Source organism: Leptinotarsa decemlineata, unplaced genomic scaffold, assembly GCF_025532065.1.
Source record: "Leptinotarsa decemlineata unplaced genomic scaffold, Ldec_3_MD MMD2_tig00001973_RagTag_RagTag, whole genome shotgun sequence".
In the NCBI taxonomy this organism is placed as follows: domain Eukaryota; kingdom Metazoa; phylum Arthropoda; class Insecta; order Coleoptera; family Chrysomelidae; genus Leptinotarsa; species Leptinotarsa decemlineata.
Window position 1 is genome coordinate 5,163 of NW_027412572.1, and position 27,287 is coordinate 32,449.

The 27,287-nt window shown below is 35.2% G+C and overlaps 1 protein-coding gene across 3 annotated transcripts in view; it reads left to right on the forward strand.

Annotated features, from left to right (window-relative positions):
• The first annotated feature begins 8,555 nt into the window (after positions 1-8,555).
• tim (timeless) overlaps positions 8,556-27,287 on the forward strand; it is a 32,809-nt gene continuing 14,077 nt past the window's right edge. Inside the window, exons 1-7 of one of the 3 annotated variants that reach the window (XM_074176592.1) lie at positions 8,556-8,798; positions 15,155-15,275; positions 16,640-17,202; positions 18,499-18,750; positions 21,559-21,717; positions 21,776-22,080; positions 23,072-23,432. In XM_074176592.1, coding sequence (XP_074032693.1) covers positions 15,182-15,275; positions 16,640-17,202; positions 18,499-18,750; positions 21,559-21,717; positions 21,776-22,080; positions 23,072-23,432 — 1,734 coding nt within the window. In that variant the 5' untranslated portion in view covers positions 8,556-8,798; positions 15,155-15,181. Of the gene's footprint in view, positions 8,799-13,773; positions 14,057-15,154; positions 15,276-16,639; positions 17,203-18,498; positions 18,751-21,558; positions 21,718-21,775; positions 22,081-23,071; positions 23,433-27,287 lie in introns of those variants that run through there. The other 2 variants (XM_074176593.1, XM_074176591.1) reach the window with 2 other exon arrangements.

Consider the following 27,287-nt stretch of genomic DNA (forward strand, 5'->3'; position numbering starts at 1 on the left):
CCTAACCTAACCTAACCTAACCTAACCTAACCTAACCTAACCTAACCTAACCTAACCTAACCTAACCTAACCTAACCTAACCTAACCTAACCTAACCTAACCTAACCTAACCTAACCTAACCTAACCTAACCTAACCTAACCTAACCTAACCTAACCTAACCTAACCTAACCTAACCTAACCTAACCTAACCTAACCTAACCTAACCTAACCTAACCTAACCTAACCTAACCTAACCTAACCTAACCTAACCTAACCTAACCTAACCTAACCTAACCTAACCTAACCTAACCTAACCTAACCTAACCTAACCTAACCTAACCTAACCTAACCTAACCTAACCTAACCTAACCTAACCTAACCTAACCTAACCTAACCTAACCTAACCTAACCTAACCTAACCTAACCTAACCTAACCTAACCTAACCTAACCTAACCTAACCTAACCTAACCTAACCTAACCTAACCTAACCTAACCTAACCTAACCTAACCTAACCTAACCTAACCTAACCTAACCTAACCTAACCTAACCTAACCTAACCTAACCTAACCTAACCTAACCTAACCTAACCTAACCTAACCTAACCTAACCTAACCTAACCTAACCTAACCTAACCTAACCTAACCTAACCTAACCTAACCTAACCTAACCTAACCTAACCTAACCTAACCTAACCTAACCTAACCTAACCTAACCTAACCTAACCTAACCTAACCTAACCTAACCTAACCTAACCTAACCTAACCTAACCTAACCTAACCTAACCTAACCTAACCTAACCTAACCTAACCTAACCTAACCTAACCTAACCTAACCTAACCTAACCTAACCTAACCTAACCTAACCTAACCTAACCTAACCTAACCTAACCTAACCTAACCTAACCTAACCTAACCTAACCTAACCTAACCTAACCTAACCTAACCTAACCTAACCTAACCTAACCTAACCTAACCTAACCTAACCTAACCTAACCTAACCTAACCTAACCTAACCTAACCTAACCTAACCTAACCTAACCTAACCTAACCTAACCTAACCTAACCTAACCTAACCTAACCTAACCTAACCTAACCTAACCTAACCTAACCTAACCTAACCTAACCTAACCTAACCTAACCTAACCTAACCTAACCTAACCTAACCTAACCTAACCTAACCTAACCTAACCTAACCTAACCTAACCTAACCTAACCTAACCTAACCTAACCTAACCTAACCTAACCTAACCTAACCTAACCTAACCTAACCTAACCTAACCTAACCTAACCTAACCTAACCTAACCTAACCTAACCTAACCTAACCTAACCTAACCTAACCTAACCTAACCTAACCTAACCTAACCTAACCTAACCTAACCTAACCTAACCTAACCTAACCTAACCTAACCTAACCTAACCTAACCTAACCTAACCTAACCTAACCTAACCTAACCTAACCTAACCTAACCTAACCTAACCTAACCTAACCTAACCTAACCTAACCTAACCTAACCTAACCTAACCTAACCTAACCTAACCTAACCTAACCTAACCTAACCTAACCTAACCTAACCTAACCTAACCTAACCTAACCTAACCTAACCTAACCTAACCTAACCTAACCTAACCTAACCTAACCTAACCTAACCTAACCTAACCTAACCTAACCTAACCTAACCTAACCTAACCTAACCTAACCTAACCTAACCTAACCTAACCTAACCTAACCTAACCTAACCTAACCTAACCTAACCTAACCTAACCTAACCTAACCTAACCTAACCTAACCTAACCTAACCTAACCTAACCTAACCTAACCTAACCTAACCTAACCTAACCTAACCTAACCTAACCTAACCTAACCTAACCTAACCTAACCTAACCTAACCTAACCTAACCTAACCTAACCTAACCTAACCTAACCTAACCTAACTAACCTAACCTAACCTAACCTAACCTAACCTAACCTAACCTAACCTAACCTAACCTAACCTAACCTAACCTAACCTAACCTAACCTAACCTAACCTAACCTAACCTAACCTAACCTAACCTAACCTAACCTAACCTAACCTAACCTAACCTAACCTAACCTAACCTAACCTAACCTAACCTAACCTAACCTAACCTAACCTAACCTAACCTAACCTAACCTAACCTAACCTAACCTAACCTAACCTAACCTAACCTAACCTAACCTAACCTAACCTAACCTAACCTAACCTAACCTAACCTAACCTAACCTAACCTAACCTAACCTAACCTAACCTAACCTAACCTAACCTAACCTAACCTAACCTAACCTAACCTAACCTAACCTAACCTAACCTAACCTAACCTAACCTAACCTAACCTAACCTAACCTAACCTAACCTAACCTAACCTAACCTAACCTAACCTAACCTAACCTAACCTAACCTAACCTAACCTAACCTAACCTAACCTAACCTAACCTAACCTAACCTAACCTAACCTAACCTAACCTAACCTAACCTAACCTAACCTAACCTAACCTAACCTAACCTAACCTAACCTAACCTAACCTAACCTAACCTAACCTAACCTAACCTAACCTAACCTAACCTAACCTAACCTAACCTAACCTAACCTAACCTAACCTAACCTAACCTAACCTAACCTAACCTAACCTAACCTAACCTAACCTAACCTAACCTAACCTAACCTAACCTAACCTAACCTAACCTAACCTAACCTAACCTAACCTAACCTAACCTAACCTAACCTAACCTAACCTAACCTAACCTAACCTAACCTAACCTAACCTAACCTAACCTAACCTAACCTAACCTAACCTAACCTAACCTAACCTAACCTAACCTAACCTAACCTAACCTAACCTAACCTAACCTAACCTAACCTAACCTAACCTAACCTAACCTAACCTAACCTAACCTAACCTAACCTAACCTAACCTAACCTAACCTAACCTAACCTAACCTAACCTAACCTAACCTAACCTAACCTAACCTAACCTAACCTAACCTAACCTAACCTAACCTAACCTAACCTAACCTAACCTAACCTAACCTAACCTAACCTAACCTAACCTAACCTAACCTAACCTAACCTAACCTAACCTAACCTAACCTAACCTAACCTAACCTAACCTAACCTAACCTAACCTAACCTAACCTAACCTAACCTAACCTAACCTAACCTAACCTAACCTAACCTAACCTAACCTAACCTAACCTAACCTAACCTAACCTAACCTAACCTAACCTAACCTAACCTAACCTAACCTAACCTAACCTAACCTAACCTAACCTAACCTAACCTAACCTAACCTAACCTAACCTAACCTAACCTAACCTAACCTAACCTAACCTAACCTAACCTAACCTAACCTAACCTAACCTAACCTAACCTAACCTAACCTAACCTAACCTAACCTAACCTAACCTAACCTAACCTAACCTAACCTAACCTAACCTAACCTAACCTAACCTAACCTAACCTAACCTAACCTAACCTAACCTAACCTAACCTAACCTAACCTAACCTAACCTAACCTAACCTAACCTAACCTAACCTAACCTAACCTAACCTAACCTAACCTAACCTAACCTAACCTAACCTAACCTAACCTAACCTAACCTAACCTAACCTAACCTAACCTAACCTAACCTAACCTAACCTAACCTAACCTAACCTAACCTAACCTAACCTAACCTAACCTAACCTAACCTAACCTAACCTAACCTAACCTAACCTAACCTAACCTAACCTAACCTAACCTAACCTAACCTAACCTAACCTAACCTAACCTAACCTAACCTAACCTAACCTAACCTAACCTAACCTAACCTAACCTAACCTAACCTAACCTAACCTAACCTAACCTAACCTAACCTAACCTAACCTAACCTAACCTAACCTAACCTAACCTAACCTAACCTAACCTAACCTAACCTAACCTAACCTAACCTAACCTAACCTAACCTAACCTAACCTAACCTAACCTAACCTAACCTAACCTAACCTAACCTAACCTAACCTAACCTAACCTAACCTAACCTAACCTAACCTAACCTAACCTAACCTAACCTAACCTAACCTAACCTAACCTAACCTAACCTAACCTAACCTAACCTAACCTAACCTAACCTAACCTAACCTAACCTAACCTAACCTAACCTAACCTAACCTAACCTAACCTAACCTAACCTAACCTAACCTAACCTAACCTAACCTAACCTAACCTAACCTAACCTAACCTAACCTAACCTAACCTAACCTAACCTAACCTAACCTAACCTAACCTAACCTAACCTAACCTAACCTAACCTAACCTAACCTAACCTAACCTAACCTAACCTAACCTAACCTAACCTAACCTAACCTAACCTAACCTAACCTAACCTAACCTAACCTAACCTAACCTAACCTAACCTAACCTAACCTAACCTAACCTAACCTAACCTAACCTAACCTAACCTAACCTAACCTAACCTAACCTAACCTAACCTAACCTAACCTAACCTAACCTAACCTAACCTGGTGTGGTTAGGGGCAGTTGGGTTATGTTAGGGGCAGTTAGGGGTAGTTAGGTTGGGTTAGGTTAGGTTATAGGTAATTAGGTTAGGGGCAGTTAGGTTAGGTTAGAGGTAGTTAGGTTAGGGGTAGTTAATTTATGTTAGGGGTAGTTAGGTTAGGGGTAGTTAGGGTTGGTTAGGTTGGGGGGGTGGTTAGGGGTAGTTAGAGATAGTTAGAGGTTAGGTTAGGTTAGGTTAGGTTTGGGGTAGATATGGTTGGTTAGGAATAGTTAGGGTTGGTTTAGGTTAGGGGTAGTTAGGTCAGGGGCAGTTGGGGTTAGTTAGGTTAGGGGTGGTTAGGGGTAGTTATGGGTAGTTGGGAGTAGTTGGAAGTAGTTAGGGGTAGTTAGAGGTAGGTAGGGATGGTTAGGGGTAGTTCGTAGGTGTGCGCGCTGAGCTCGCGCGCAGGTTCCAACACGTTCAACGTGTTTGAACAGGTTGGAACATGTGTGAGCCTGTTTAAACATGTTTGAACCTGTTTGAACATGTTAATGCCTGTTTAAACTTGTTGAAACATGTTTTAACGTGTTTAATCAGGTATTAAAATGTTTTAACTTGCTAAAACATGTTTGGACCTGTTAACGTCTGCTTAAACATGTCCAAACATGTTAATACATGTTAAAACCTGTTTATTTACGTTATTACCTCCAGTTACCTTTTAATACACGTTAATACACGATATTACCTGTTAAAACATGCATTAACACGTCCAAACAAGTTTAAACATGTTTAAACGAGTGTCAACAGGTATTAACATGTTTTAACGTGTTAAAGCCTGTTTGGGCACGTCAATGCATGTTTAACAGGTAATAACATGTGTTAACATGTAATAGCGTGTGTTAACTTGTATTAATAAGTAACATTGGAGGTAATAACGTATATTAACAGGTATTAACAGGTAATAACATACATTAACAGATAATATTGATAGATAATATTACAGATATTACAGGCAATATCACAGGTGATATCAGGTAATAACAGTTAACGTTACATATAGTAACATGTAATAACAGGTAATGGTGCATGTAATAACAGGTAACGTTACAAGTAATGGTGCGGGTAATAACAGGCAATGTTACAGGTAATGGTGCGGGTAATAACAGACAACGTTGCCGGTTATGTTACATGTAATAACAGGTAATATTGCAGGAACTAACGGGTAATGTCGCAGGTACTAGTACAGGTAATGTTGCAGGTAATAACAGGTAAGGTTACAGATAATGGTGCCGATATCAACAGTTAATGTTACAGATAATGGTACAGATATAACTGGCAATGTTACAGGTAATGTTACAGGTAATAACAGGTGTTACCAGGTTTGGCAGGAGACATCCTACCTGTTACCGGGTAATAACAGGTAATATCACAACTGTCATCACCTGATAACAAGTATTTACAGGTTATTTCGCGGATAATAACAGGTAATATCACAGGCAATACCGGATAATATCATGGATAATAACAGGTAACATCATACCTGTCATCAGGGGATAACATGTAATATCATACCAGGCAACAGGTGATATTAGATTATAATATCTGGTAACAGGTAATATCAAGTAGCATCGGTAGCATATCTGTTAACAGGTATGGTGTTACCTGTTATTGGGTATGATATTACCCAGTATCAGGTATGCTATTACCTTATATTACCAAATATAGGGTGTGTTATCAAGTATGATATTACCTGATATCAAATGTGATATACCCTTATGTTACCTGATATTATTTAATATCATACCTGACAACAGGTAATAACCGGTAATATCATACCTGTTATCAGGTTATATCGCACCTATTATCAAGTATGATATTACCTGTTACCAGGTATGATATCAACTGATATCAGGTATGATATCCGGTATGAGTATCAGGTATGATATTACCTGATACCAGGTATAAGTATCAGGTATGATAGTAACCTGCTAATAAACCCCTACCTGCTACTGAAATCCTACCTGCTATTAAACCCCCTCATACTTGCAACTAAACCCTTACCTGCTACTTAACCTCTATCTGCTACTAACCCTCTACCTGCTAGTAAGCCTCTAACTGCTTCTAAAATTCTACCTGCTTCTAAACCCATAACTTAGTAGCAGGTAGGGGATTTCAATGCCAAATCGATGTTGTGGAACTCGGTCGTGACAGATGCAAGAGGTACCTATCTCGCAGAATGGCTGCAATCTATGGACATGGTAGTGATCAATGAAGGTGATATACCAACTTTCTCAAGGGGTTCCCAAATATGGATAGTTGACATAAATTTCTCTTCACGAGAAATGTCCAGACATATAAATAACTGGAGAGTGTCAACGGATGAGCATGAGTCTCCACAGACATATCTATTGTATCATAGCTTTGCTCGAAGACTTTTTAAAAACACTTTTTATTTGTTACTTATTACTTCTTTATTGGTTCATTATTTGTTTATTTGTTTGTTTTCTTAACCTATACTGGTTAGGTTCACCAGGAAACTAGTCGATATTACGATAGTAAGTGACCGTACTAGAACCATGTTGAATCGCGAATTACGTACTTTAAAGAACGAAGACCGTTTTTAAAAAGACGAAATATTTTTGTTTGGACAAGTTGTTCGTACAAAAGTTACATCAAGACTGAATTTTTAATAATGTAATATAAATGGTGAGAAATTATAATGTTGGCTTTTCCTGGAATGCCGGCTATTTGATACTGCAGCGTCGGCGCTCCTTGGCCGGGTCGTAGACCTAGTCGGCTGGTTGATCGTACTTTTCGGTACGTAACTCATGACTCCCAAGTGGAAGAAAAAAGTTAAACGTATTTTCATAATTCATATTTATGTAATAAAACTGTGAAGTATCTGATAAATTATCAGCTGCCATTCGAAGTGAGATTTGAAGTAAAAAAAAATTAATTTTTTGAATACATATCTAGATAACGTTACAATTCAGTTTTGCATATGTCATGGGCTCTGATTCCATCATGTATTAACACTATCATTGTTTTTTGGGAAAGAAAGTTTTTGGCTTTCTACTACTCCATCTTGATACAAAAAAAAGGATAAGGGAATCTCCTAAAGAAAGGAAGGAAGTAATCAATTTGGAAGATTCCCTCATCCCTTTTTTTGTATCAAGATGGAGTAGTAGAAAGCCAAAAACTTTCTTTCCCAAAAATTAATCACTACTAAAAATATAACCCCTTCAATTCAAACTATTATTGTATTTTCATTGTCACCTTCCGTTATGAACGAAGGGCAACTATGTTATTGAGGAACATCACATATGGAAATGGGTTCTTGTAGAGGAATATGCAAATAAATGGAATCAACCCCTGTATTATTATAATTGTTTGTAATTTCCAAAAAAAAAATAGTTCAAAATTATTTAATACGTTGAAATCCTCCGTCACACCTAAGGTAGAGGATATAGTCTGGTTTTCTCAACCCTATACCATCAATATGGTATGGTGTCCCCAAATAATTAATCGATGTATGTAATTCAGACAAATGCTGTAGCAATAAATATCTTCTATAGATACTTTGACGGGAGGTGTTCAAGTGACGACACATTTGATTCCACCAAGAGCGGTACAAATCAGAAATACGCGACGGACCACAGTTGCTCATCGTTTTGAGGTTCAACTCAATACACCTCGAACTTCACTGTTCAAGAACTCTTTCATTTGGAGAATCGCGATTATGTGGAATAAATTCTAGAGAAAGATTTTCCAAATTAATTTAATCTCCAGCGACTCAAATCCAAAGTGAATCGCTATTTTCGCATAGGCACCGCTCTTAGAGCGCCTTGAAGATTTTCCTGTTGTGCTGTTATTTTGCCCTTAAAGAAAAAATCCAAGCTTATTATTCAAATACAGATTTTATGTTGATAATAGATTATGTAACAATGAAGATGAGAAAATCATTGTAATAAACAGAACAGAAGCTTTTTCTTTTCACACTTGCGCGGGGGATGCACGAGTCGCAAAAGCACATTGCTGTAATTATTTTACGTCTTTACGCAATCACGTTGACACCGCACGTGAAAACTTCATCCTGTGAACCATTTCACATCAATATCTCCGTGGACTCATCACTAAATGGTCGTAAATGTGAACAATCGGTGTTTTTGTTGTAATTTTGAGTTCTTATTTTGTTTATGTTTTTAAGGATAATTCATTTCCAACCTTTTTGATATCGGGTTTGGTGTTTCGGTAATTTTTTCAGCCGTGTATTTGATGTCAAATGCGACTTGATGTAAATTGTGTGTATACAATTTTGAGGTGAGTTATACAATTTCAATAAAATCTTCATTCATTTATATATTTAAAACAAACAAACACGTCGTGACGAACCCAAATCATGTATTCTCTGAACAGAATAAAAGTGAAATAATTATGTAAACTTATGAATGCGAAAATCATCTCTGTTTCCCCGTAGTGGTAATTAATAGAAAGCTAAAATTTGGAATATGAGTGCTTCTTAGTTCTTGAAGCACTAGGAAGGATTTCCAAATATTCCAACTGGGGCTTCCCCCGTGGAGGTAATAGGGGCGAGTTAACATATGAAAATTACTTTTTCATTACTGTTTCTCTGTACCGCTATATTTTTGGAGGCTAAAATTTTGTGTGTAAGTTCGTTTTATTGTGTGGAAGTGCCATAAGAGACGATTTCCAAATATTCCAACTGGGGCTTTCCCACTGGGGATAAATCGGGCGCGTTTATATATGAAAATTACCTTTTCATCACTGTTTCTCGGTACCGGTTCATTTTCGTAGGCTGAAATTTTCTATATAGGTTTTAATTTGCAGATGTGCAATAAGAAAGGAATTTTCAATATTCCAACTGGGGCGCCAGCCGCAGAGGAAACAGAGGCGTCCATATAACAGAATTTATTTTTCATTACTGTTTCTCTATGCCCTCGAACTTTCAGTGGGTGATATTTCATATCAGCATTACACTCGCGCGAAGCCGGGAAGGTCGCTAGTACGGCAATAAATCTGAAAAGAAACGACAAAAATGCAATATCATTGTAACAAGTAAAATTACGTATTCAACAAACAAAAAAAAGTTTCTATATTCTCGATTTGGTTTTGAGTGATTTATATTATATACAGTGATTTCATAAACTACACATCACGATTTGATCTCCACAATCTTTATTTGAAAAATATATAAATATATACAGTGCGTAAATAAGTAACCCCCACCCTTTTATTGTTGAACGGAGCAGGGAATGGTTATGATCAGTTCAAATAACTAATAACCACTATCATTTCGACTTTCATGAAGTCATCTTTAGGATGATATGGTGGAACATTTTTACAATTACATGTGTGGTTACTGAATAAAACTGTGGGTATGAATAAAATCGACTCCCAGAATGAAAAGACAGATGCATTCAGAATTATTTACCAAAATTGAACTCATTACCAATAGTAACATTATGCTTTGTGTAATAAAATGTACTCTGGATGTTATGCAGTCAGAGTAGTCGCAAATGAACTTGGTTTAACATCAGCTAAGACTGTTTATTTTTCTTTGGTGGAATCTCACTTGAGATATGGAATTCCATCTTGGGGAGTATGTAATTTCTATCCAGTTCAAAATATTTTAGTTTTGCAAAAACGAGCCTATGTTTATAATGGGAACAGTTTATTTAATTAAAAAATATTCGAACACATTTCAATCTTCACCAACCCATTATGTGACAAGGCAATTCAACAACATAAAGTTGCCAATGCCTAGGACATCACTCATAAGAGATTGAATCCATTTGGAAAAACGTTCTCAGGAAGTTCATTCCTCATAAACGCAGTTCTCTAAATTTAAGAATTCTTGAACAGTGAAGTTTGAGGTGTGAACGCAAATTGTTTAGCTAATAGACTTGCTTTTCTATGGCTGTTGTTGCAATTGAACCCTCCGCTTGTGTTAATGGTGGAATTGTAGATTTTGTAAAGTTTTAATTAACAGTTTTAGCTACCGACCAGAAGGATCTTCACCCCTTGGAATTAGCAAGCCATTTAGCTCTAACTCTCAGGTTGTGACGGATAAGTTGATTCAATGAACATACTATATTACATCTATTGGAAACACCTTTTCCAACACCAGAAAAAAAAATACGGTCTTTTGACGCGCGTTTCGCTTACCAAGTTAGCGTCCTCAGGAGATCATTATGACCAAATTTTACTACTATATTAGTGTTTTTATATCCTAGTGGCCTAATTACAGTTAGTATTGCCTAACTACATCGGTTATTGATCTTATGCTAAGCTACCTGTTTTTGATACCTCTAATTTATTATATATTTCCTTCATGTTTAGTGACCGTCTTTAATTTTTATCGTTTTTTCATTCAGAATTATTACGTATAAGACCAAACAAAAGACTGTCCGAAATAGGACCTTTGTCGTTATTCATAGCACTCATTCCGCGCTTTTTGATTCCCGAGCTTTCGATGGCATCCAGAGACCTGTTGTCATGTACCGGTCTCAACAATTTTAAAAATTTCTCACTCATTCTGTGGTTGTTCTCTATGACATGTTGAGCGACACTAGATTTCTCCGGTCTATGAAACCGAAAATGTGAAACATATTCCTTGTAGCGAGTTAATATAGTCCGTTTGGTTTGACCATCATATTTCTTATCACAATTCTCTCTATTTATTTCGTGAATCCCAGACTTTTCTTTTTCCAACGTCTTGTCTTTCGGACTGCCCAACACTTGTTGAAGTGTACGTTCAGTTTTGAAAGCCACTCTTATATTCAATTTTTAGAATGTTCGGGTTAATATGGAAGCACTATGAATTTTGAATCTTTCTCTTTTCGAAAAGTCGAGGCTTTACGAAGATACTCCCTAAATTTTTGTTTTCTTATTAATTTATCCATCAAACATAGTGGCATGAACGCCAGGTTTCCAGTACGAACTATCAAATATATCACTCATTTTGGAAAAAGGTAGACATTTCAATTTTTCTAGAACAACGAAAACTATTGTTTTCTGATACAGTACTCAGTCGCAAATAAGAATGTATTACAGAATTTTCACAAAACACCCTCTAAAAAACAAGACCCTTGATGTTGAAATAGAGAAAAGTGGGTGATCATTGAAAAAAGTATATTCAAATTAAGAGGCAAAGTTTTTTGGAATTTCCATTCATTCTCTCTGCGCACTTTCCATCGGGTTGGAAAGCGAAATCTAAAAATTGTTTATTACGAGAATTCCACAGACGCTCACGTTTCCGGAAACGTGACGATATAATAGAAGCTGTCATTATACTCACAGAACGGTATTGTTTTCGATATCCAAGCTGACACCTTTCATCGATTTGAAACGAATATTACTTACGGATAATTAATCCTCGATTATGTATTAGTCAAAACAAAAAGAAAATTGTGCGTCATAGAAAATTTTATTTACAAGTTTATTTTAGGCCTTTTCATTCTGTTGTTCTTTTTTTTATTTATAGATAAATCGTATCGATCGCAGGGTCATTAGCGACATGAAACAGTACTCAAAAGTTGATTAGGAATGATATATTTCAATTTTTTCATGATATCTCTTAGATTATCACTACATTGTATAAAAGAATTTGCCTTCCGCTATCTGTCACTATGTTTGCTTAGAGCTTTAAAACTACGTATCGAATTTTGATGTAGGTTTTTGAAGTGATAACTTCCTATGGGAGGGTAAATCGCTTCGTTACCAAAAGCGTAACGGCGCCCGTTTGTATGACTTCCCTTTCGCTCATGCATACATCAGCGGAAGGCAGGCTCTTCCTTTCTCGTCTGATAGACGCTCAGTATTTGGTGTGCGATAAACATATACTGTAGACAGTATTATAAAAAAACTAAACAGCAAGTAAGTAATATTCTTTTATTATGTGAAACGTGACTCGAAAATGATTATACTAATTTTGGGTATGTACAATGTTAGTATTATTATTCCTACAAAAGTAACAATTGGCTTATGGGAGCTACAATATATTTATATACACAAAATAAACAATAAAAGATTTAATCATTATCCTCATATCATCATACATACAATTCAAGTGATAACTTAAGCTGTTCTCAAGATAAACAGTTTCAATATCAAGTAGTTCAACTTGAATTAGTAAAGTTATAACTTAGAGGCTTGTTGATTCTCAAATTTCGCGTCGACATTTTGGGATTATTTTCAACAACTCCTAAAACGATTATTTATTCCAACTCCTTATCCCTATTTGATTCATATAATTTTGGAATTTTCTCTTCAACTCTGGATACCTCTCGTGATACAAATTGCTTGCTGCCTATGCATCTTCCCCGGTTTGCATGAAACAGACTATCATATCCCATTTTTCATAATTCTTATACTTCATTGTGAATGTGTTTGAAAATTGAACAAAAATTACTAATTGAAGAGCCTCTTTACTGCCTCAATCAAAATTTGACAGCTACCAGTGAAGCTTTGCATCCTGTTTTATCACCGCATCGTCCAAAGTCTACATGATAAAACCTAAAAACTCTGTATTTCAAAGATGACTTTAGCGAAACATCAATTGTGCTACATATTTTGAAATATATTTGAAGCTATATATATGTACGAATATAGAGTGTCAAATTGAAAAAAATTAGTTTTCCATCAATTACTATGTAACATCTCATTTGAAAAATTAAGTTTATCACCATTGAATTCTACTTAGAAAATGCTTTGAAAATGTTTTCATAGAAACACAAAATTTTTGCCAGGGAAAAAGATACAGCAACTTTTCGAAAATGCATATTTTCGAAAAACATGCTGTAATTCAGAAAACATGATAGATATCGATATGCGGTTTTCACCATTGATCTTCGGAAATATTCATTTAAATTACATGCTGTTATAGCCACATTGATCTATATTAAATGCACAATGTATTTATTTAAGGCACTTATTTGGATAAGCATTAGTGCATAGTATAAAACAGAGTAAGTTCCCGCTGTCCTGTCCGTATGTTTAGATCTTTAAAACTATATTATATGTTATTATTACATTGATTATTATGGCAATGTTTTATGGAATATCTCAAAGGAAATATTTGATTTCCATCCCATATCGTATGACGCAGGCGAATGCACTGGAAAATTCCATCCCTTCACGGAAAATTGTATTATGTAGATCAATTTGTAAACTTCAGTATGTTCTTGTGACGTAGTATGAGTTTCTATCGATTCTGGGTGCGAATAGTAATACAGTAACAATTTCTAACGGTATCCTATCTTACGTAATCATTCAGAGTATGTAAATGAAACAAATTAAAGGGTTAGGCTGCAGAAATGTACCGCTATTCTGCTGTTTGCATAAAATGCAATAATTATATGATTATAACGGTCTATAACGGTAAAAGAAAGTAAACGTTTTGTGATTGTAAGAGATCAAGGACGTCAGTTGCATTGAATCCTTTCAGTTTCTGCATTTGCAGGGTACGGTTAGTTTGGCAGTTTGAAGAGTGGAGTGATATATGGTGTGAAATTTGTTGGCAATGAAATTGGATACATACTCATCCCTATGATTAAACGGTAAATTTTTCAAAATTATTCTTGTACACTTTCATTCTTGGCTAGATTACCGAAAAAAGTGCCATCAGAGATATCCAGAAATACTTTTTAAATGATGAGACATTTCTTTTTCGATAAATCAATGTCTAAATGTTTTTATTTTTTTTTCTCTTTTATACTGAAAAACAGAGCTCTCAGAGGCGAATGTAATAATAATTAGTAAATATCAGTTACGATCTCATATTTGAATAAAAAATGAAATTAAGGTTTTTCGAAAAAAAAGGCTTTCTACTTCTCCATTTTTGTACAAAAATTGTGGAAAACTTCAAAAGGAAGAAAGAAATGAAATTTTTACACAGATATGTAAATCATGCACATGCATAGACGTTATTTCATATACAAACTGGAAGAAAAAGCCCTCTCGAAAAAACTACTCCATATTAAAATTGAATTACACGAAAGAAAAATAATTAAGGAACAACTACTTTTATTCGAACATTGAATCATACAAAAATCACATTCGTCTATTCAGTTTACCCTATGTTTCACATGTGATTCCGATCAGCTGTTTATCGTATAAATAACATCATCATCGGTTGAAATTCTTCCCTATCGAGTTTTAAAGCATATAAACCTACTGGGCAATGGATCCATGTGCAGAGCTCTGTATCCCCCTATTTAATCAAAATCTAAAGATTTGAATATTTATTGTTTTTTCTGATTTGATAAAATAGCAAGTACAGTAAATTAATTCTTTTTTGTGCTGTTCTGGCAATTAATGATAATAATAATAAATGAATTGATGGATGTAGCCATTATTACGTGATAGGAGATCATCATTAAAAATGAGAAATAAAACTTTATGGTTTTTCACCACTTTTATTCGTAACTAATGTTGTTACTGCAATTTCGTTACTGCATTTTCAAACAATTGTCATTATATATTTTAAATTTTATACTCATCTATAGACTTGGTATATTCATGTGCATATTTTTGTTTGATTATTTACACATGTTTTGTCAATATGATGTATTCTTTGATAATGAAGGTCATTTATTATTATTATCATGAATATCCAAATAAAAATTGCCATCAAATATTAAAATGATTTTTTTCAGAATTGCTGATTCGATACTAATCTGATTATGGCATGGGTGACTTCGAACTCAGTACATACCATTTTTACATCCTTATTTGTTCAAAATGGTGATGCCTTCATAGTCAATGATGATTGTTTAGGTAAGAAACTGATTAAAATCTACCTACATTAATAAAAATAAACTAATAATATGCAGGAGATACAGAAAAATTAAGAAGAGTATAATATTATTATGTTTCAGAATATCTGTAAAAAATATGAAGTCTTTTTTACACGATTTATATTAGGTTCATCTGTATGTTTGCTTGTAGCTTCCAAGCTCGGGATCTGTGTAGAATTATCGACTTTATTATTGATTGATCTATTCGCGGGCAGAAGGCGCTGTACGTAACAGAAAGAAAATCAAAATAAAAAATGGATTTTAAGAATTATAAGTGTTAGCGAAATTTAGTAATACAGATGAAATATTTAGATATTTAAATATTTTCAATTACCCGTGATTTAGTACATAAAAAGTTTTGAACGAAACGGAAGATACATTTTAAAATCTAATTCGATTATTTGAAAGCAAAACTTTATCGTTAGTTGTACACCTAAAAAATTCAGTTACTCAAATATTTCAAAAAATCGAAAAATTAGAATCAAGGTGCTTGACATACATATCAAATCAAAAGATTGATTTGAAAAATGAAATTATTCACTGAAAAAATATTTTTAGTCCATTAATATTTTGAATGAAACTTCAAATCAAAACATCAAGACTGAATTATTACTGCAAATTTTCTCTTTACTTCGAAACAAATTTTACAACTGTTCGCCCTCTGTTGGAGACTTACTATAATACTTGCATCTCAGTATTACTATAGAATTTAAGACCTCAAACTTTATTATGTTGTGTTCGGTCTCAAAATCTGACCATCGAAATTATTATGTTTTTCAAGTGATTCTTAATTTTTTAGAATTTAGCCTAGAGTTGCCAGCTTTAAAATTCACATAATAAAACAGACTGTTTTATGGCACAATTTTTATTTTATGTATTGTTAACTAATCTTGTTTAAGTTATTCAATTTTTTATTATTCATCATCGGGATTTTCCAGTTGGTCTTAAATTTACAGGTCTTTCTAATCCACTTATGCTCATAAAATTCAATATTCCCAAATATCTTTTCTCAAGCAACCCGTACATTTTTAATTCTTTAATTATTCCTTGTATCCCTCATCTTGGGAATTACCCGCTATTATGATCTCTCCTACCTATGTTAATCCAAACCTTTGTTTATTCCTCCAAAGACCAATCTGAAACCCCTTCTCTAAAATACCTACCGATGTGGAGTATTGCTATTTTATAAAATTCATTCATTACGATTCAAATCTTTTCACAAGAGTTATTGTAATTCTTGTGTGCATGGAGCATTCATACTCACGATAAAAAAATCCTGGATCAAAACAGACTCAGTTATAACTATTGAATCAAATATGATTGAATCAAATATGATTTTTACAGCAATACTAGAAGAAATCCTCAGAAACCTCACATCAGAAGATGTCAATTTACGCACATTCCGCCGAGCGATTGGCTTCGGTCAAAACATCCGGAAAAATCTCATTCCTCTACTACTGTATGTCAGAGACGATGCCCAAATCAAAGACGCTACCAAGATCATCGACACCACTATCAAAATCTTTGTGAATCTAACAATTCCCGTAGAGTATTTGCTTCCAATCGAAGCCGTATCATGCACAGAAGTCGGAAAGCACACCGTCTTCGAGCTCAATAAACTCCTCACAAGCAGCAAGGAGATTTTCACAGATGGCCGCAATACCAAGGCATTAGTGGATCACATGAAGTATTTGGTAGAGTCTGATTCCCAACTAGATCTGGAGCAGTGTGACAGCATCAACAATTGTTTGTTATTGCTTCGCAATATCTTACATATTCCCGAAAGCAAATCGCCGACTTCCATTGGATCCGTTTCATCGTTCAGCATGCAAAACCAGATTATTTGGAATCTTTTCACTCAGAGTCTGGACAAGATCATTATTTATTTGATGTCATGCGCGCAGAAGGTGAGATTGTTTATTTTTAATTTTAAATGACGATTTATCATTGAAACGATAACATATGTTTGTGTTGATTGAGAAAAAATTATTCATATACTGACTTATTTTGAATAATTGAGGAATTTGGAGTATAATTTGATAATATTAATTTTACATGTGGTATATGTCTGATTTGCGTTATATCAAGTGAAAGTGCTTATTTGTCTAAAAGTGACAAATTGTTCGGTTCGTAGCGGGGTAGGCACAAAGTATGTGCTCTGCTGTTTCATTATTTTCCAAACAGAGACGACACACACTGTCTTTCGACAGTCCGAGTCTTTGAATATGATGATTCAGATGACAGCGACCTGTAAGAAGGCCTGTTAGACATCGTAGTTCATCCATACGGTAGTCCAACAACTGTTTGGTATCAAGCTTCAAAAGGTGAATAAACGCGTTGGAGTGCGCCAAAAGTTTCTGCCAAAAGTCCATAAAACTACTTGCCTTCCAGGTGTTCAATGTTTGTTTGTCAGAGCCTAAAGCGATGCCAATGACAGGTTCTGGTCCGATGAAGCTGCTTGCTTCATCGGACCAGGTCAGCCAGGTCAGTATGGCCAGGAATTCAGATCAGAGATAATTCGTTGAGTCTTCCTATTGAGGAGAGTCGCTTTCGGCAATTTGCTACCAATTTAGACGTTGCTCGACAGGAACCAATAATTTCCAACGCCGCTTGACTGTCCGGGAATATTTTTATTGACTTGTGCATGAGGTTGGATTCTTCCAATTTGTCTCCACACAATTCAATAGCATACATTTCAGCTTGAAATACAATCGTATAGGTTCCTAGGCAGTCCTGCGACCTTAAACACCTGCACTAGAACCTGAAGATGTTTTTGACTTATCTGTGAACCGACAACTATCTGCTTTTAATATTTACTTGTCTTGGAGGAGATATATGATAATCAGCAATTAGAATAATAATTCCTATATGAGCAATTCTCAAAAATTCTCCTCATTATATTGTTAGGTCAAAGTTTTTGGCATGAAGTTACTACCTTCATTTGAATAAATTCCACTAAAATGAAACTCAGTTTCCTCTAATCAACTAATTGTTTTCAAAAGCTAATATGAAAATGATTAAATAGATTGCCAAGACAAGTGTACTTGTTGAATTAAACGGTAACACTAGATACGTCATTATTATATTTTATTTTTTGTAAAGCATGCTTGATTTTCAATTATGATTCAAACCATCAGACTTCTGGGAAATTGTCAATGTGAGAATATATTTTCATAACATCTATCTAACCATAATTATTCAAGATGTATTGGGGCGTCACAATGGTTCAACTCATCGCCTTGATGTACAAAGACCAACACGTTGGAAATCTTCAGAAGCTTCTCAATCTCTGGTTGGAAGCGTCGTACAGCGATAGCTCAGAAGATAACGAGAGCAACACCTCTCCCCCCGAACAAGGAAGTGATGATTCTTCTCCGGTCATTACTTCAGATCCCACTTCTGATTCAAGTGATAATGGAAACTACACGAACATGCATAGTAATGGTGGTAATAAGGTAAGTGTTTTATCTATATCGTTATTTTTTCAAATCTGATTTTCGATTTATTTAAAATAATGTATTTTCACAAATGAGACACTCCGTTTATTTTTATACTATAATTCCAAAATAGAAAGCACTAAATTCTCAATAATAATAATAATAAATAAGCAGGGATGGCCACTAACACCCTTGGCCTTTGGTGAGTTGCGCCACCACTTACCCGAGCAACTAGTGTCTAAGAAAATAAAACAAGAATTCTTGATATAATGTTTTTTGTAGCCAGTCAATTGTCAATTCATTTGCGAATCATTTTAAAAGTGTTTTTTCTACCGACTGTAATAATTATAATGAAAGAAATATCCTCAAGTGAATAATTTATTGATCATCAATGAGATATCGGAAGAAAATATACTGAATGCAGCCTTTAAACTCAAAAATAAATTAACATGTGGCCCGGATAATATACCTTGCCAACTTGTTAAAAAACATATTAATATTTTAAAGGATCCTTTACTCATTATCTTTAACGTCATACTGAAAAAAGAGGTTTATTCAGAGGAGTGGAAAGTATCACGGATTTGTCCGGTGCACAAATCAGGAAATAAATCACAAATCTCTAACTATCGGCCGATTGCACTAATCTGTGTATTTTCCAAACTTTTTGAGTTATTTTATTTGATTTGATTTATGCACATGTGAGAAATTCGATATCAGAATTTCAACATGGCTTCATGAAAATGAGGAGAACTATGTCGAATCTCTGCACATTTACTCAATTCATATCCAACTCTTTGTGTAAATGATGATATATATATATATATATATATATATATATATATATATATATATATATACACAGATTTCAGCAAAGCATTCGATAAAGTTTCCCACCAACAATTAATATTGAAGTTGGATGCATATGGTATTTTCTCAAAAATACAAAATTTATTAAGATTGTATTTGAAATCATCGTAGTCTATATGTCGAGTATGAAGGTGAAAAACTCGGATGTATTTTTCGCACAGTCGGGGGTTTCCCAAGGATCTAATTGGGACCGCTGTTATTTTGACTTTTTATAGATGACATATGCGCTTCGATACAATCAACGAAGCTAATCTTTGCTGATGATTTAAAGCTTTTCAGAGAAATACAAGAAAGAATTTTGAGTGAGCCCGAAACGGTTATGAACGAGAAGAAGATGTATTCGAAAGTATTCAAAGTTCTACAATGATTTGAACACCAAATTTTGCAGGGTGATATGCGGTCACAAACGATCCCCTTGGGGAACTGGGCGAAACCTCATTGTGATCATCCTATCTCTGGTAATGCGGGGCTCTGCCAGAGGTGACCAACTCTTCCCTTGCTACTCGTGGGAACACACATGAATCAAACAACACAAAAACAGAAACAACAAAAACAAAAACCAATCCCGAGGCTGGACAGAAGTGCTCAACTCAATCTAAGGCGGTGGCTGGGGATGAACAGAAATGTCAACCCCAATCTACCGCTTGAAATGAGGCTGGACATAGCAGATCACCTCCAACAGCAAAGGCACTTCCAACGGCGGGTGCCAAGAGCTCCGCCTCAAATAAAGGCAGGAAAGCGACCTCACTTGTGCACCTTCACGGAAGGAACCCCAAGAAGGTTGAAGAAGCCACGCAACGACAGTAATATCGCTGCACCTTCCAAAACCTTCGCGGAGGCCACCATGAGACACTTCAAGTTGCCAAAGAGAGTGTATGTTCGGCGAGTCTTGGCCTACACCTGCCTAGTGACCTGTTCACCTTCCTAGAAAGGACAGGATGGACGATGACCTAGGAGGAGAATGTACAATGAGTCACATGTGGCCTAAGTGCTGTGAGTCTACACTCACCCTCCCTACTTTACAGATCTGATACAGAACTTCAGAATTATCGACATTATTGCTTGATCTATTCACGGGCAGATGGCGCTGTACGCAATCTCCTTGATATAATTTGAACTCATTTTACTTTACTTTACATTTATTCATTGGAAAAAGTATTTTTTTTATTAACACGCGCGCCTGCTGCCTTACTTGTAACCATCCTTTGACCACCTGCTGCCTTGGGCTTGATAGTTGATTTCCAGGCTCCCTCTCCGGAATCGGAAAATATCAATGGTCATTTTTCTAAACAACATACGGCTGATTGATCCCAAAGTTTAGATAAAATAAATATAGTTTAGGAAGACTACAAAACACGCTTTTATAGCATATGAAACTAAAAAAAAATTTAATTTAAGAAACTAAAAAACACGCTTTTAAAAACATCGAGCTAAAAAGTTAAAAATATTTTTTTAAATAAGCTTATAACAATAATGAACGAAAAATAGTAGTATTATTGTGAAAAAAGCCTTGGCGCTTTGTACCAACTTTTTTTGTATATCAAGCCCCCGTCGCTTTTTTTCATAATGATAATACTAGTATTTTTCGTTCATTATTGTTTTGAACTTATTAAAAAAAATATTTTTAACTAATTATGTTTTAATAGCGTGTTTTTAAGTTTTTTGAAATATATTTATTTTTGGTTTTAGAATGAAATTCAGAAGTTCAGAAAAATGTCAATCGACTAATGTAGATTTATACAGGGTGTCTCATTAAAAAAAATAATTTTTTGAAGTGAATGCAAAATGCGATGTTCAACTGATTTTTTGTTAACACCACGTCAATTAGCGGAAACACATTTCTAGTTCTCCGATTCAACCGAGAACGTTTCTTCAATAATACAGAAGTTAACAATAGTACCGACTTGAGTTTCTTCACACTGTATAGTGTTCAAAGTTTCAATTAATCTTTCATTCAAGGCCATTGTGAATTCAGAAAGGACATTATGTAGTACAGATGGAATGGTGAGGGCCGTTCAAAATAGGAGTAAGTCTTTGGCAGATATGAAAAAAAATAGCAGTATTGAAACTGAAACAAGTACAAGTAGTGGAGTGTCTTCCATGGGGCATAGTATGGAGGTGAGGGTTTGATGTACGCATCACTGAAATGTACTAAATCATTCGTTTCATCTTATAGTCTAACGATCCTCCCTCTGAAACTTCTCACTCAGGCACGCTCAATGCAAAAGGGGAAAAGATATCTATACGGCCTTCCTCTCAAAGTGAAATCTCTGATTGCGGCTATATGACCCAAGTTGAAAATCAAGAATCAATTTCGACTTCAAGCAATGATGATGATCAGCCTCTCCAGAAGCCGATGCACCAGAAGCCGCACACTTTTCAAAAAACCAGGTTCACTCCCAACAAAAACAGAGCAACAACTGCTTTGGAGAAGAAAGAACTTCGAAGGAAAAAACTTGTGAAACGGAGAAAAACCAATATGTGAGTAATTGATTGAAATAACTTTGAGTTATTGTTGAATATATTTATACTAGCGGTCGTCCAAGGATTAACGCATCATTCGAATTTGCCGCCATTTGTGCAGTGCTGACATCCTTGACAGTTCAAGTATACAAATATTTTCAAGAGATAAAACCGCAAACAAATAAAACACGTATTTTTTAATACCTTCTCACGTGTTGTCATATTTTTTGAATATCTATCTCAAAGTAATACATACTGAATTATTTTTCAGATTTCATTAATTGAAATTCCAAACTGTGAAGTGGAACGTTCGTGAAAAAGGTAGTAGCATTATTCACGAGAAATTTCTAAGACAGAATACACTTGAACGATCAATTTACTTCAGACCACTCAAGCTACGAAAACAAGCCGTATGTTTGGAATTTTATTCTTACCATAAGTTGTTCGATAGATTTGTAATTCTAACCGTCACTGGCGAGAGATGATATATTTGGTCCAAAGGAAACATGGATAATTCACCTAATGTTTTTTTATTAACACGCTTTTATCAACTTCACCTGTATGTATGTTTGTTTGTAACTCCAGAATTATCGACATTATTGCCTGATCTATTCGCGGGCAGATGGCGCTGAGGTAACCTCCTTTATACAATTCGAACTCACTGTACATGTATTTATTCATTTGAAAAAGTATTTTTTTATTAACACGAGCGCCTTCTGCTTTTAAATGTAACATTTGTATAGTTTAGGTCCGAAATAAAATAAAAATCTTTGTGTATGACTCTTTCTGAATTTGAGTATTCCGATACAAGTCGAAGGCAAAGTGTCGAGGTTATTTGGCCAATGTCTTATTCCATAAATAATCTTTTCTGTTCGAATTTTCAATCCACTGAAAAAATAACAATGAAAATACTCAAAATTGCATTCTTTATTCGAATCGAATCTTGCGTTGATTCTGGGGCACCCTGTATTGAAGATTTTTTGATAATGAAAGTGTATTTCAATTTCAGCATCAACATGAAAGGTCTATTACATCACTTGCCAACAGATGAGGATATCGCCAATATTTTGAAAGAATTTACAGTAGATTTCTTGTTGAAATGTTACGGTACATTAGTGAATGACTTGCACTCCCACCTGTTGACAAACATTCACATTCAAATCGACACCTCTCACTTTTTTTGGTTGGTTACTTATTTTTTGAAATTTGCCACGCAACTGGAGTTAGATCCCGAGCACATAAGTCCTGTTTTGTCGTACGAGATCCTATCTTATTTGATTTTCCAGGGAGTTTGGGTGTATGAGGAACTTGAAATCAGCTGTAGAATACCTGAAATTGATCTGAAGCCCTGTTTGAGACGATTACATTTGGTGAGTAGGCAAGATAGGATTCACTGTTGAGAATTGAAGTAAATTACAGAAATTCACACGGATCTATCAGTTTTTTGAAATTTATAATCGATATGTACCTGACAATAACTGATGTAATAACAATTTCATCTCAGTTTCTACTTGAAATTAATGTTTCTCAAACTGCTGGGTTGCGAAATTTGAACGAACTATCTATAAAAATAATTAAAGAATTTTCACAATAAAATTTATACTCAAGATACGTTTTGCTATAGCTTCATCCATTGGACTGGTTACATCGAACTTTTCCACAATTTATACAGGGTGTAAGTGAATAAGTGTAAAACATTCAAGGAGGTGATTCCTCATCGGAAAATAGATAGGATCTTTCATATAAAGAAACTTCATTGGATCATCCCTTGTTAAGATACAACCCCTTAAAGGGGGTACATAAAATTTTTATAACAATTTTTTTCATAAGCACTGAAAAAGTTAAAATATTAAAATTAACCTGACGTTTTGTACTACCAAAAAGACACTTAGCCAGTAATTTATTTGGTTTAACCCATGGTTGTAAGGGCTGGAAAACGCAATCCCTAAAATTTATTTCCAATGTAACTTTTTGTCTTATCATTTGTTTACCATTTATAATTTATTTCCGATAGTCTGTTTCATTCTAAACAAAAAATGCCTCTTCAATTTTTTGCCTAAAATGAACCAGTTCGCAGCAAAAAATTTATTTTACAAACAACTACAGAGATACATCGTCATAAATGCGAACTGGATTTGTTATTTTGTAGTTAGTACCTGCCTTCTGACGCCCAAAGGAACTTCCTCCAGCAGTACTGTATGCACTTCTCTTAAAAATTGAAAGTATGCCTCACCATTTAATCGAGGAGGTAGAAAATTAGGCCCAATTAAATCATCTTCAATAACTCCGAGCCACACGTTGAGAGAAAACTGTTCTTGATGGTTAGTTTCGACAATAACGTGAGGGTATTCATCAGGCGATATGTGGTAATTATGAAAATTAATAATCTTGTCCCGAGAAAAACTACATTCGTCTGTGAATTCTATCGTCTTCAGAAAGTCACAATTTCTTCTAATCATTTCCAGCATCCAATTTCAAAATTCAAGACGGTTCAGAAATCCTCGCGGTAACAGTGCCCGTACTTGTTGCAGATGGTAAGAGTTGTTTCTTTAAAATTCGAAATACCGTCATATGATCAACATTAAGCTGGAAAGCAATCGTTCTACAACTGGTAATAGGTTGTTCTTCAATCAAATTAAGTACTGCTTCCTCAAGCTGTGGTGTTCGTACTTCTCGATGGCGACCACAATCCTGCGTTCTCTTGTCGAATGAACCATATTCTCGTAATCGTTGGTGAAGTCGAGTAAATATTCTATGTGAAGGATGCTGCCGTTGAGGATACATTTCAGCATATCGTCTAGAAGCTTCTAATCTAACCCATTCCCCTGTGACAGACCGTAAACGTAATGCATATCAGCCATTTCCTCATTTGTGTATGCCATTTTAATAACAAGTGAATTATTAAAGTAATAAAATGAGAACAGAACAACACACTATTAGTATTAATTCAATTTCAAAAATTCACAAACTGACAGCGTTATACCAATTTAATCGTTACAATCGCTAATAGCGACTTACTAGATAGATTGGTTTCGTATTTTCGCATTTATGACGATTTATGTCTGTAGTTGTTCTTAAAATACTTTTTTGCTGCGAACTAGTTTATTTTGGGCAAAAAACCCAAGAGACGTTTTTTATTTAGAATGAAACAGGATATTGGAAATAAATTTTTATAATAATAAAAAAATTGACTGTGATTTCTGAATAACATTTTCCGAGATTTTTCAAAATAAAAATATTCTCGTCTCAAAATCAAATATTTAGAGGCTCCTCGTATCTTACGTGTGTTTAACTGTATTTTGTTGATGCATGTTTAGTTTTAGGTGATGCACAAACTTTTATCAGGAATAACATTTTGTCGAAAAACTTGTAATAAATAAGTTTCCCGTATGGTGCATACTTTGGGGATGACACTGTATAAACATTGAAATTACAGGAAAAATGAAGAAAGCTAAATCAATAGAGAATCTGCTGAAGTGTAGCAAAGAGCAAACTGAAAGTTTTACCCCGAAAAGTTACTGCGTGATATAAATTACTGAAGACTAACTTGTATTCATACATTTTGCTTGGAAATTGAAAAAATAATGGAAAAAATATTAAATATTTATAATTAGCTTTCTTTAGTGCTTGGTGTTTTGTAAATCAATCTGTTTCTGTTTTTAAAATTTGAAATTCATTCCAAAATATTCCCCTCTAATTGTGAATAGCTCTAATTCTTTTGACATACGTCATATGTGATTGTCTACATGAATACATATACTGGATGTTTTAAGAGAATTCTGTTACGATTCATATTTCCATTTTCAACCTGTAAAGAGTGGGCAGTATTGAGACCTCTACAAAGAAGATGTCCAAAGAATATATTCTGATAGTACTTTCTTTAGAAGAAATTTTATATACATTGTAAAATAGTTTTGGGGGAACACCACCTAACCAAATAAGTATCAACAACGCCGAATTAGCTCAAATGCATTTCAATTTATGGACTTGTCAAATGTAATGCTGCAGAAGACCGTTGAATTTATCAAGAACGATATTCGTAGTAAGATTCCATCAGAAAAATTACATGCTTGACTTTACGATATTATCTCTACAGTTCAACAAAGTATTTGAAAGTTTTTACATACAAATTAACCATATTCATGCCACATAGAATGGGTCCATGCACTCTACCTAAGCGATTGCATTTTTGTCGGTGGTTCCTTCTGATTTTTGCAAACAATCACATCTGACGTTTTGTTCCCAGATAAGGCAAGTTTTTCACGAAATGCTATCAGAAACTTCCATAATAATCATTTATGGGGTTAAGAGAATTATCATGTTATTGTAGAAAATGGATTTTAGCAGGAATTTCAGATAAATGCCAGGACAAGAATAATTAGTGACAACCTCATGGGGAGCCACATATACTCCCCCTTCCCGTCTGAATGGTGTGACGTATAGCAATTTTTTCGAAGATTTACCCCGGGTGTACTAGAAAATGTACCTTCAGTAGTATGAGGAAATATGTGGTTCATGCACGACTGAGCACCTACCCATTTCAGTCGTACTACTTGTGAATATCTCAAAGAGACTTTTGCTCAAAAGTGGTTAGGGCGTGTGGGACCTCAGCTTCATCCACCACGATCTCCGGACATGAATCCCCTAGATAATTTTTCTTGCATACATCTTGAATCAATTTTTCATACAACGCCAGTGACGGATGTGAATCACTCAAGAAACAGAATTTTAAATAGTGTTAATGTCACTCGCAATAACCCAGGAATTTTGGAACAAATCGATAGTCTATATTACTTTGAAAACCTATTGTATCGACATGGCTGGATCGCTAACTGAACCGATCAATGATTTCATTCTTTGTTCACATTTATATCAGGTCAATAATTTTTTTTTTGTAAATCATTTATTGATTTTGACGGCTATATGAGACTTTCTGAAAGGAAACTTACCGAAAAATGTAAATTAAGCTGCTGTTTGTTCTGATTGATAATTTCTTTCGTTGTTAAAATACAGTGCATTTTTATAATGTCTCCACCTTTTTTTTTTGAACGGGTCAACTCGAAAAATTGAAATTTGAGATAATGAAATTAATGCATGAATACTTTATTTTGAAGTAAAATCGACAGATGAAACTTTCAAGATGGCGACTGGGCAAAATCTGGGAAAAAAAATTAAACATATCATTTTGAAGCTCCTGACGAATGCTTCACAACCCTAGAATATAA